Here is a 13875-nt window from a genome sequence, read left to right as displayed (position 1 = left end):
GTTTCTTATATGACAAGGGATTGCTGGATTAATGCCCCTCCAGATTCTTGATCTACCAAGTGCTGTGCAAGATGTTCACGGGTGCAGAGTGTCTGTTGAATGAAGGGTCCACAAGACTTCCTAAGTAAGTAAACAAGTTGCTTACTTGTTTATTAACTTGATTAAGATATAATTCACATGCAATACAATTCACACATTTAGGGTATACAACGCAATGGTTTTAAGTAGATTTACAGAGTTATGCAACCATCAAAACAATAATTTCAGAACATTTTCATTAACCCAGAAAGAAACTCTGTACCCATCAGCAGCCACACCCTGTTCCCTATCCCCAATCATTCAGCCTTTGGCAAACTGTAATCTGCTTTCTATCTCAATAGATTTGCCTATTTTTTCACTTAGCATAATATTTTCAAGATTCATCATGCTGTAGCATGTATTAGCACTTCTCTTCTTTTTATGACTAAATAATATCCTACTGTATGGCCAGTTTACATTTTATTTATGCATTCATCAGTTGATGGACACTTGGATTGTTTCCAATTTGGAGCTGTTATGAATAGTTCTGCTCTAAACATTTGTGTACAAGTTATTGTGTTGACTAGTCCCTCAACTTTTAACCAAACAAGGCAAAAAGTAAAAAGAGAAGAATTCTTATACCAAAATTACACAAAATTTGTTTTTCAATAATTTTAGACTTGTCAGGATTCAACCATTTCATACTCAACATCACAAAGGCTTCCCATGACCAGGAAACTGGTATTATTACTTTATCACAGAATTAGAGGAGGTTAGATCCCTGAGATTCCCACCTTACACTAAGTTAACAATTTGTTGTTGTTGTTCAGTCACTCAGTTGTGTCCTATTCTGCGACCTCAAGGACTGCAGCACTCCAAGCTTCCCTGTCCTTCACAGTCTCCCAGACTTTACTTTCCATTACTGCTGCTTGAATAGAAGAGTAAATAAAGACATCTAGCGGTCTTGAGGAAATCATCATCAGACATTACTGAGCCTCTTGCAAGCAGCAAGGACAACTGTACATATGGGCCTTGGACAGAAATGCTAATATTGAGTGTCACTTTCTAAGCTCCTTTCACTCCCCATTCTGGTCTGAAGTATGTGGTTTCCTCACTAACTCCCAACTGTGTTTTGCCTGAATTTCAACACCCTTCTGCCATTGAAACTTTGCCCCTGGCCTCCCCCTGGGCAGCTTTCCAAGCTCACACATAGAGACCCCTACTGCGGACCCTACCCTGCCAACCATCTCCGCTCTACCTCTGAGACTCTGAACTGAAGGCTTTATCACAGGCTTCCTTGCCCCTCCAGGTTTTAGGCCTGTTAAGTGTTGTGCAAGATGCTTAGGGATGAACAATGAGGATCTGTTGAATGAAGGGTCCATAAGATTTCCTATCACTGCCACGTGTGTGAGGATGAAAGACTCAACATGAATTTATGCATTTATCAATTAATAATTGATGACATATTTCTCACATGATCAAGGAACTGGGAACCTCAACTTATTCCTGAGCCTCTCTCCTTAGCTATTACAATGTTAACACAAGTTTATTCACTGCAACTGAAATAATTTATCTGATACCGACAGATCCCTGGCATAAGAAGCACATTCCTGAAGATTTGACCCATTAGAATCATCAGACAGAAGATCCAAAGAGGGGTTTTAGCCAACTGATTATTCCTTTCATTTTGTATTTCAGAGCACTCTTACTTTGGATCTCTTTGGATTAGTTTCTATGAATTTCAGTGAGTGTTACCTGATGCCAGCAGGTAAGGCAAAACCTGAAAGGCTGAATCACAGTTTACTGCTGGGGGGTCCTGCCAAGCTTTGCCACTCTTCCAGAGGAAGGTTTCCCTGGGAAGCCAGTTTTTTAAGATAGTCACAAGGCTCTAGTTGGGGAATATCAGGATTCTGCCTGTGGTATTTCTGCAACTTCTCTAGCACTGTGGGCAACCCAACTGTGGAAGCATAGAACATGGGCCCACCCCTGTGCCTTGGCCATCCAAACCCGTGTAAATAGATAACATCAATGTGCTCTGGGATAGCTGCCATCCCTTCTCCCAAGATGCGAAATGCCTCATTGATGAGTGAATATAGGCAGCGCTCGAGGATCTCATCCCGGCTAATGATACGTGGTTTGATGTGATACGTTTCCCTGTACTGTGCCAGAAATTGGGAAAGCCAGGGATCAGGTTTGTGAATCCTCCCCAGGGGTTTATCATAAAGGTACCAACCCTTACCTGTCTTCTGACCAAACCGTCCTGACTCACACAGCATATCAGGAATTGGGCAATATCTCCGGCCACCTCGCTGCCGGGCAGAACTTCCTGGAGGCAATGTAGGTCCAGTAAGACCTTGCCCTTTGCGGGATTTCCAACCTATATCCAACCCAGCAAGATCAGACACTCTAAAAGGTCCCATTTTGAAACCAAACTCTTCCAGCACCTCATCTATCTCCTCTGGTTTACTGCCTTCTTCTAATAAGAAGTATGTCTGATCATAATAAGACCTCAGCATTCGATTCCCAACAAATCCAAAACAATTGCCTACAACTACTCCAATCTTCTTAATCTTTTTTGATAAATTCATAACCGTGGCAATGGTGGTGGGGGAAGAGAATCGGCTGGGAATAACCTCTAACAACTTCATGACATGAGCTGGTGAGAAGAAGTGGGTGCCAATGACCAAGTGAGGACGGTCACTGGAAGAAGCAATCTCATCAATGTCCAGGGCTGAAGTGTTGGTGCATAAAAGTGCTTCTGGCTTGCACACAGCTGATAGTTCAGCAAAGACATGCTTCTTCAGGTTCATGTCCTCATAAACTGCTTCAACGACTAAATCTACACCACTGAGCTCTTTCATAGATGTAGTTAACCTGGGTTTTGGTCCTGACCAAGGGCGCCCACTCTGCTGCATTTTGGATGCTTCTTTTTCCAAGATGGAGGTTATTATCTTGCTTGCAGTCTCTAGCTGCTTCTTGTCTGATTCTACGGCAATCACAGGGATCTGGGCCTTTGCAAAAGAAATGACAATGCCTCGGCCCATTGTTCCTAAGCCTGCAGATAAGCGTGAAAGAGAAGAAGAATGAGTCAATGGTATTGGAAAATGGGAAATTATTCAGTGAATGGAAGGTTTCTGTGGAAACGTGCATTCAGGGATAGCAACTCAAGGACTACAGGTGGATTGAATACTAGTTAATGTTAGGAACTGTATTAAGTGCTCCAGGGGGTAAAACAATAAAAAGGATTCACACACACACACTATTCGAAATAGTAAACAAGTTCAGCAAGATTGTAGGGTGCAAGATCAATATATAAAAATCAATTGTATTTCTATAGTAAACAATCTAAGTATGAAATTAAGAAAACAATTCCACTTTTAATAGCATTAAAAAGAATAAAATACTTCAGAATAAATTTGAGGAAGAACTTTAAGACTTGCACATGAGAAACCAAAGAACATTACTGAAAGAAATGAAAGAAAACCTAAATAAATTGAAAGATCCATGTTTGTGGATCAGAAGACAATATTGTTAAGATGGCAATACTACCCAAGTAAATCTGCAGATTCAGTGCAATAACTATCAAAAGTCCAACTGGTATTGTGCAGAAATTAACAAGCTGATTCTAAAACTCATATAGAAATACAAGAAATGCAGAATAGCCAAAACAGTATAGAAAAAGAAAGAACAAAGTTTTAAGATTCATTCTTCCCAATTTCAAAACTTTTGACAAATCTACAGTATTCAAGACAGTGTGATAGTGGCATAAAGGACAGACACATAGATCAACGAGATAGAACTGAGTCTGGAAATAAATTCACACACGTATGGAAAATCAATTTTTAACAAGGGTGCCAATATAATCCAATGGGGAAAGAATAGACTTTTTCAACAAACGGTGCTGGGACAACTGGATATTCACACATAAAAGAACTATGTTGAACTTCTACTTCACACCATACATAAAAATTAACTTAAAATGATCAAACACCAAAGCAAGAGCTAAAACTATAAAACTCTTATGAGGAAATCTTCATGACCTTGGATTAGGCAATGATTTCTTAGAAATGACATCAATAACACAAGCAGTCAAAGGGGAAAAAATGGATAAATTGAACATCGTTAAAATTAAAAACTTCTGTGTTTCAAAGGACACAAAAAAGAAAGTGAAAAAAAACCCACAGGATGGGAAAAAAATGTCTTCAAATCATATATCAGACAAGGTACTTGTATCAGAATATATAAAGAACTTGAACTCAACAGTAAAAAGACAACTGAATTTAAAATTAGGCAAAGGATCTAATAAACATTTCTCCAAAGAAGATATACAAATGGCCAATAAGCATATACAGAGATGCCTAACACCACCAGTCATTTTGGAAATATAGACAAAAATTCCAGTGAACTACCACTTCATACCCACTAGGATAGCTATAATTAAAAAGACAGATAATAACAAGTTCTGGTGAGAATATGGAGAAATTGATTCACTATGGCAAATTGTAAAATGGTGCTGTTGCTGTAGAAGACAAGTTGGAGGTTCCTCAAAATGTTTAACATGGAGTTACCATATGAGTAGGTAAGTAGGTGGTTATATACATAATTCAAGAGAAATGGAGACATACGTCCACACAAAACTTATAGACAAATGTTCATAGTAGCATTATTCAAAATAGCCAGAAAAAAGAAATAAGCCAGGGACTCCCCTGGTGGTCCAGTGACTAAGACTCCATGCTCCCAGTGCAGGGGGCCTGGGTTTGAACCCTTCTCAGATCCCACATGCTGCAATTAAGAGTTCACATCCTCACATACCTCAACAAAGTTAGAAGATCCTGCGTGCTGCAACTAAGACCAGGCGCAGCCAAATAAGTAACATTAAATTAAAAAGAAGAAGCAAGCCAAATGTCCATCAACACGAATAAACAAAAGGTAGCATCTCTTTCCGGGGAAGGCAATGGCACCCCACTCCAGTACTCTTGCCTGGAAAATCCCATGGATGGAGGAGCCTGGTAGGCTGCAGTCCATGGGGTCGCTAAGAGTCGGACACGATTGAGCGACTTCACTTTCACTTTTCACTTTCATGCATTGGAGAAGGAAATGGCAACTCACTCCAGTGTTCTTGCCTGGAGAATCCCAGGGACAGAGGAGCCTGGTGGGCTGCTGTCTATGGGGTCGCACAGAGTCGGACACGACTGAAGCGACTTAGCAGCAGCAGCATCTCTTTCTGGGGCTACTCAGGTGGTTTCATTGGTAAAGAATCCACCTGCAAAGGCAGGAGACACAGGTTGGACCCCTAGGTCAGGAAGACGCCCATGGAGAAGGGCATGACAACCCACTGCAGTATTCTTGCCTGGAGAATCCCATGGACAGAGGAGCCTGGAGGGCTACAGTCCATAGGGTCCAAAAAAATTGCATACGACTGAGCATGCATGGACAATATATCTCTCCTTTGGAAAAATCACTCAGCTGTAAAAGTAAATGATACATCCGATAGTGTGGATGGGCCTTAAAAAACATTATGCTAAGTTAAAGTTGGACACAAAAAGTTACATGTTATATGATTCCATTTGTATGAAATGTTCACAATAGGGAAATCAATAGAGACAGAAAATTGATTAGTAGTTGCCAGGAGCTGGGAGGAAGGGCAATGAGGAATGACTGCTAATGGGTACAGGTTTTCTTTTTAGGGTGATGAAAAGGTTCTAAAATTGTTTGTGGCATACTTCCGTGGCAATCCAGTGGTTAAGACTGCACACTTCTGATGCAGGGGGCATGGGTTCAATCCCTGGTTGGGGAACTAAGATCCCACAGGCCATGGGGCACAGCCAAAAAACTAAAAAAAAAATTTTTTTAAGTCTAAAAAAGTAAAATAAAATTGTGGCAATGGTTGGACAACTTTACAAATATCTAAAAACAACTTAAGTGTGCTCCTTTTTTGGTGACATTGTTACTATGTATCTTAAAAACGTTTTATGATAAGATACATATACCATAAAACTTAACATCATAACCATTTTTATGTGTACAGTTCAGTGGCATTAAGCACATTCACAAAGCTGTGTAACCAGCACCATCTCGCACCATCTATCTCTAGAACTCTTCCCATCCTGTAACTGAAACTGTGCTCATTAAACCAGAACTCCCCATTTCTCTCCCTGGCAATCATCATTCTATACTCTATAATTGTGAGTACTCTAGATACCTCATATAAGTGGAATCAAATAGTATTTGTCCTTTTGTGACTAGCTCATTTCACTTAGCAGAGGAGCCTCAGGTTTATTCATGTAGTATGTGTCAGAATTCCCCACCTTTTAAGGCTGAATATTATCCCTTTGAATATATATATATATGTAGCACATTTTGTTTGTCCATTCATCTGTCAATGGACATTTGGGTTGCCATTATGCCACTATTGGGAATAATTCTGCTATGTACATGAGTGGACAAATATCTGTTTGAGTTCTTGCTTTCAGTGCTTTTGGATATGCCCAGAAGTGGAATTGTTGGATTGTATGATAATTTTATTTTTAATTTTTGAAGGAACTGCCATACTGTTTTTCATAGCAGCTGCACCATTTTATGTTGAATTGTACTCTTTAAATGGGTCAATTTCATCACATATGAGTTTCATTTCAAGAAAACTGTAATTCAAAATCGGTGTAGTACCAACCCTCAGGGCTTCCGTGATGGTTCAGATGTTAAAGAATCTGCCTGCAATGCAGGAGACCAGGGTTCAATCCCTGGGTTGGGAAGATCCCTTGGAGAAGGATATGGTCACCCATTCCAGTATTCTTGCCTAGAGAATTCCATGGACAGAGGAGCCTGGTGGCCTGCAGTCCATGGGGTCGCAAAGAGTTGGACACAACTGAGCAACTAACACTAACACAACCCTCAAGGATCTTATAACCTAGCGATGGGAAGAAGAAAAGTTCACAAGTATTCACCATGTTAGGTAAGGTAAATGATGAGAGAAGTTCTTTGGTGCTTCAAAGGAAAGATATTATTTTTGGTTAGATGAGTCAAGAAAAGCTTCAAGATAAAGAAGAAATATTTGAAGAAATATTTAAAGAAAGGTCATACTGAAACAGTATGAAATGATGAACCACCTGGCTGGGGAAGGGAAAAGGAAAGTGAGAAATATTTTAAAGAAAGGCAAGAAGAATGGAAAATATAGAAAAATTATTTGATGGCAAATATGTTGCCGTTTCTTCCCCACACCATTTCATTTTCTTCTTGGGCATATAGGAGGCTGTACTTTCTAGACCTCTTATATCCCAGTAGGGCCTGTAACTAATTCTGGTCAAGGAAATGGGGGAAGGGTGGTGTGGGAGCACAACTGGCCCCTAAAATCTCCTACAAGATCCTTCATCACCACCTGGGTACAGAGGATGCAGAGATCAACTCTGAGGACTCGGAGGAGACCCTAGAGCAGGTGTTGGCCTGCAGGTCACATCCAGCCCACTGCCTGCTTTTGTACTGCCTGTGAGCTAAGAATGGTTTTACATTTTAAATAGTCGAAAATTAAAGAGTAAGAATATTTTGTGACACCTGAAAATGATATCAAATTCAAATTTCAGTGTCCATAAATAAAGTGTTACTGGAATCAATCACAGTGATTTGTTTTTATATGGTCTGTGGCTATACTCGTCCTCAACAGCAGAGTTGAGTAGTTGCAGTAGAGAACGTAAGGCCCCCAAAGCCTAAAACATTTACTGTTTAGCATTTTACAGAAAAAGTTTGCTGACCCTTATCCAGGAGAATGGTAGAGCCACTAGTTGGAAAGAACCTTGTTTTAGAATTATCTTGAGAGTGAGGAGGAAATACATCTTTATCATGTTAAGCTGTTGAGACTGTTATCTGTTACAGCAGCAGGTTATCTGTTACCTGACCAACCTGCTGTGGATGAAACAGTTCAGTGAAAGCTATGTACATATTACTCTTCTGCACTTCACATTGACTAGCTTTAGGTCTTTTTAAAAAAATTGAATATAGCTGATTTACAATATTATATTAGTGTTAGGTATATAACATAGTGTTTCAGATTTTTATAGATTATATTCCATTTAAAGTTATTATAAAATATTGGTTATATTCTCTGTGCTGTACAGTATATCCTTGTAACTTATTTATTACATGTATAATAATTTATACCTCTTAATCCCTTGTGAGGATTGGTTTTGAATATATTATGTTATCAATCATTAGAAATTATTGATTTAGTTCCTCTGGAATATATTTAATTTTTAAATCATATTAAATTATTTAATACATATTTTGAATTATTTAAAACAGTTTTGCAAATTTACTAAACATCTGTGTTTCACTCAGTAACAATAAGGCTGGATAGCTCTCACTGCTGAAGCAGCTTGTATCCTAAACTTCAGCCTGAGTAAACAGAAGGTAGAGGTGGGGGTTCAAAACCCTGGCCCCCTGGCTTTCAGTCCCAAACTTCATATAAAATTCCTACCAATCCTGGTGGGCTGTCGTCTATGGGGTCACACAGAGTCGGACACAATTGCAGCGACTTAGCAGCAGCAGAGAGTACAATCTCACAGGAACAATAAGGACTCATGAGAAGTTTATGTGAAAGTGCTTTGTAAAGTACAACATGATACAGATGATGGAACTGAACACAGCAGAGAAGGAAAGCCACTTGTGAGTGCAGAGCACAGCTCCTTGCACTTACCTCGCAGAGCAGGGCTGCTGAAGGACCTTCGGGGCTCCAAGCAACTCATAGTCCTAACCACAGAGTGGGCCAGACTAATGCTTTCTAGAAGTGTCTTAGCTATAATTTTACTCACTTCCTTGTAAGCACGAAAGCTTCCATGTTAAATTACCTTATACTATTAATAGTAAAGCTTAAAAAAAAATAAAGCTTATTGAGTGTTCATAAGGAACACATTAGAAATGCATTAAAGCATTTTGCATGTATTAACTCTTAATCCTCACCACAACCCTATGAGTTAAGTCCTATCATTTAATCCACTTTACAAATGAGCAAACTGAAGATGTAAGTAACTTCCCTGAGGTCTGATACCTAGCAAGTAGGTGTGCTGGGGTCTCAATCCAAGTCATGTGAAGAGTCTGCATCCTTAACATACAGAATATATGGTTTCTCAAGTAGAAATAGAAGGATGGGAAGGATTTTTAAGAGCAGTCGGTTGAGTTATAGTCCTACGCACGCCTTTAGCATGTGACTTGGAGTCACTATACTCAGAGTCCTAGTTTCCAAATTCTTCAAATTGGGAATGTGATTGCTGGAAGCTCTGATCTTATGAGTTTTGGTGAAGATCAAATCAGACAAAGCATGTAACAGCTCTCTGTAGAAGTTGCGACTTCTACAAAGTAGATGGCAATAGGTACTAGCCTCATCACTCCTATTAGAGAACCTGGAAACAGAACTTGGACCTTTTATATATATACATATTTGTTTATTTATGGCTATGCTGGGTTTTCATTGCTTTGTGTGGGCTTTTCTCTAGTTGCAGTGAGTGAGGGCTATTCTCTAGTTGCGGTGCACAGGCTTCTCACTGTGGTGGCTTCCCTTGCCGTGGAGCACAGGCTCTAGAGCATGGGCTCAGTAGCTGCAGTTCCTAGAATCTAGAGCACAGGCTCAGTAGTTGTGGTGCAGGGGCTTAGCTGCTCCGTGGCACATGGGATCTTCCCAGACCAGGGATTGAACCTACATTCCCTGCATTGGCAAGTGGATTCTTTACCACTGAACCACCAGGGAAACCTGAACTTGGGCCCTTGAAATGCAGCTTTTAATCTAAAGCAGAATTATCCTTGCTGCTCTTCTGATTAATAAACAATGTCTTGTTGGGGGAAAAAAAAGAAGTATCAGCTATTATTTTAGATCTTCAGTTCTATAAACTGGTATTTTTTTCATTTAATCACTAAAAATATACATGAAACCAGTAACTGTTTCCTTCCAAAAGTTCTTCACTAACTTCTCACAACCTTGTGGTCTCAAAGTTCTCAAGAAAGTAGGGCTGAAAGACCAAGATTTTCACTGTTGGTAATTATGTTTTCATAGGTCAATACTGTATGTATATTGAATTTAGTTTCCTAAATTTTCCTCACTAAACACACAGACAGGGACCAGGAGTCCTGTTCCTGGACCAAGTCACTGCTTTTAACTACCCTGGAATTAAATCTCATCAAGAACCCCTCCTACTCAGTGAAGTAAATAAAGGATAAGGGATGCTTTGACTGCTGGTTCTTCAGTGTCTAGTCAACAGCAGTCTTCTCCCCTTCTGACAGCCCTGAGAGCCCAGGCGAGGTGAAAGAGAGTGGACTTGCAGTGGTGCCAACCCAATCTGAGGGCACAGCTCATTGAAGTGCAAACCTGGGCTCATCAGGGCTGGGGTTTTCCAGGGGACCCAATGAAAGGACAGCAAGTCACAGCTTTTGAGGATGTTGGCAAGAGAGTAGCTGAAGTGATGATTGGAAATGAAAACTGAATAGAGAAGAAAGTAAAGATTAAAAGAGCTTATCAAGTAACGGATGCAGTTGGAATAACTGAGAAAGGGATGTGCAGAAACACAAGGTGTTAGTGAAAAAGTACGAGTTCACATTTCAGTGGTGGAGAAATGTTCAGGGTGAAGCCCGAAGTGTGGGTCACAGAAGTGAAGTGAGGCGAATGTCACTGGATCTGAGGAGGCGAAGGAACCCAGAAGCTGGATGGATTCTCCACACAAGGACAGCGGTAGGATTTGGGCCAAAGTGGATAACCATGAGCCAGGTACTAAAATGAGGAGGGATAGAGCAGGCAGGGAGATGGCAGCAAAACAGAGGAAGAGTGTCCAGAAAGGGGTCACGGTCTGAGAGGGGAAGTGGGAAGTGACAGTACAGTCCAGGGAATGTGGGAAGAAGCGACAGCATTCTTGAGAGGGCTGCAGGAGAAGCAAGTGCCCGGGGTAAGTCAGGTTTCAGGCAGGAGACAGAGTGAGAGCCACTGGTGAACCAGATGAGGCTGCGGGCGCATTCCAGAGGACATGGGGTACAGAGGGAGGCTGCGTCACCAAGACCAAGGTGGGCAGAGCAGAAAGCGGATAAACATGATGAAGCGGGAAATGACCAGCTCTCTCACTTTATTTTTATCCACATTGTCTTCTACGTAGTTTAAAAGCTTTTGCAAATATTTTTCAGAACAATGTGGTGTATACTTAAAAAAAAACTCGAACTTATAAACATTCCATGCCAGACACAAGCAGGAAGTCTTTTTAAAAAGCTCATGATAAGGAAACAGGGAAATTCTCAAATGATGGTGGACAAACACGATACTGATAAACTTAAGAGTTTTTACTATTATTCTGCATTAATTATTCTTGGCTTGAAGGAAAACAGGAAAGAAGAAACAGGTAAGTACATAAGTAGAAACAAATATTGGTGTTGCTGAAGGAATATAAAAAGGTACACTCAGTTCTTTACCATACTATTTATCAATCTCCTTAAAAAATCACAAGTGAACAGAGTCAGTGCTACAAGGAGCACAGTATGTTTGTATTGAAGACATACTACTTTATTCCAAATTTCACTAAGACAACTACAGACTAAGATGTAGAGAAGGCTCTTTCATTCCACACTGCACTGGTGCTAGAGAGCTTGGTGAAGATTAAGAAAGTTGGTGCTTTTAGTAAACTTTGGACCTCCTCTCCCAGAAGACTGTATACAGGCTAATACATACAACACTCCACTTACTATTTCAGGGGATTTGGAATCCACCCAAGACCATTCTTGGGCCAAGACTAAGTGAAGTTTAGGATAGTGGCCCAAAGAAGCCATTCGGAGAGCTAGCTTCTGAGGAAAGAAGACCTTTCTCAAATTGTTTGAGAAATTTTCAAGGGGAAAAAGTAAGGAAGCCCACGTTTCAGGTTCAGATGAATTTGGGGATAGTGGCTTTGAATCAGAAGTGAATGGATGCAAGGACCAGAAAGACACAGCCTTCATTCCCAATCCCTAGCTATAGGAGTGACAGGCCACACCTTGAAATGTGGTACTCATGATAATCTTGCTGGGAAACCCAGGGATGAGAGACATGTAAGAGGCAGAAATGAGTTTAAAAATGCCCAGAGTCTGGAATCACACAGATGTAGCATTAGAGGACTTGGGTTTAAGTAGCTCACTGTTGAGAAGGCCTAGTGTTTCTAAGCCTCACATGCAAAGATAGTTCATGGGCTGGGGTAAAAATTAAGTTGACTAAAAAAGTGACATGTTCAGCAAAGAGCCCGGAACATGGTGGCCCAAAGCAAATGGTAGCACTTGACAAATGCCGATTTGGGGAGTGACATTGCTCATGTTCTTACCGAGAACGCCAACAGAGGAGATGGGCCGTCCCAACGCTGTTTTCCAGGAAGCTCCAGAGGGAGTGGACCACTTATTTGCCATCCTCTCAGCAAAGAAAACATATTGCAGGGCCTTGGCCTGCCCTGAGGTATTAAGGTACAGGCCCAGCTCCTTTTCCTTCTTGCTGCCCATGTCATATGGATATTGGACAGCAGCCTGGACTGCTTGGACACAGGCCTCCGGAGACAGCCACCCAGGGTACCGCTTCCGCACCTGCAGAAGGGCTTCACTGAAAATGGCATCCATGTTGGGCAAGCTCGGGACTGGCATGTTGCAGATTCTACGGGATTCTGGAGATTGATCTAAAAGAAATAAGAAAGAAAATTTGGAACTGTTATCTATATCAAAGGATTGTGCATATATAATAATAAATACTATTTAAGACATTTTTTCCATTCAATGATTAATTAATGTGTTTCTTTTTAAAAATCTTTTTAATTGGAGGAAAATTGCTTTACAATGTTGTGTTGGTTTCTACCATACAATATCGAGAATCCATCATAATTATACATACATATATATAAATATATATATATCCCTCTTAGGCCTCCCTCCCCTCCCCTCTAAACTTCCCTCCTGGCCTCTATTCCCCTCAGCCATCACAGAGTGCCAGGCTGGGCTCCCTATGTCATATAGCAGCTTCCCGCTAGCTATTTCACACACGGTCGTGTATGCACGTCAATGCTACTTTCTCAATTCATCCCGCCCATTCCTTCCGCTGCTGTGTCCACAAGTCCATTCACTATGTCTATGTCTCTATGCCCTCCTTGAAAATAGGTTCATCAGTACCATTTTTCTAGATTCCATATATATGCATTAACATATGGTATTTGTTTTTCTCTCTGACTTACTTCACTCCTTATAATAGGCTCTAGGTTCATCCACCTCACTACAACTGACTCAGTTGTCAAGATATTTAATGTAACACTAATAACAAAATCTCTGACATCTTTGCAACTTAGGCCCATAACACAGAATTTAATAGATTCAAAGCAATTTCAAGTTACCTAATTGAGGCATAAAAGTTACATCTTCCTTTTATTTCAAGGCCAAGATAACATTACGATGGATCAGTTATATTAATCTGCCAGTGAGCTTAAGGAAAATAGTTCTGAGTTAATAATATTTTAGGTTCAAAATCATTTTAACTCCATTCTTAACAGTAACAAAAACTTTAAAATCCCTAGAAAAGGAGACAGTATAATATTGGCACAAAGACATACAAATCAGTGGAAAAAACTGAGTTAAGAAATAAACCCTTATAATCATCACCAAGTGATTTCCAACATGGGTGCCAAAACAATTTAATGAGAGAAAGGAGAGTTTTTTTTAAACAAACGAAGCTGAGGACAACTGAATATCCACATAAAACAAGTACACGGGTCCTTACCTAGCACCATATATAAAAATTAACTCAAATATGGGCCATAAATCTAAACTGAAGAGTTAAAACTCTAAAAAATAAGAAAAATCTTTATAACATTTGGTTAGGCAAAGTATTCTTGGCAC

At 40.2% G+C, this 13875-nt stretch overlaps 1 protein-coding gene across 1 annotated transcript in view; it reads right to left on the bottom strand.

The window, feature by feature from the left end:
- Positions 1 to 117: 117 nt before the first annotated feature.
- Positions 118 to 13875, bottom strand: part of EHHADH (enoyl-CoA hydratase and 3-hydroxyacyl CoA dehydrogenase) — a 55175-nt gene continuing 41417 nt past the window's right edge. Inside the window, exons 6-7 of the mRNA XM_027539028.1 lie at positions 12327 to 12668; positions 118 to 3073 (exon numbers count right to left, since the gene is read on the bottom strand). Coding sequence (XP_027394829.1) covers positions 1812 to 3073; positions 12327 to 12668 — 1604 coding nt within the window. The 3' untranslated portion in view covers positions 118 to 1811. The remainder of the gene's footprint in view (positions 3074 to 12326; positions 12669 to 13875) is intronic.

The sequence above is a fragment of the Bos indicus x Bos taurus genome, chromosome 1, assembly GCF_003369695.1.
Source record: "Bos indicus x Bos taurus breed Angus x Brahman F1 hybrid chromosome 1, Bos_hybrid_MaternalHap_v2.0, whole genome shotgun sequence".
Classification (NCBI taxonomy): Eukaryota; Metazoa; Chordata; class Mammalia; order Artiodactyla; family Bovidae; genus Bos; species Bos indicus x Bos taurus.
The sequence above is the reverse complement of the archived record's forward strand: the minus strand, read 5'-3'. Positions and strand labels throughout refer to the sequence as shown.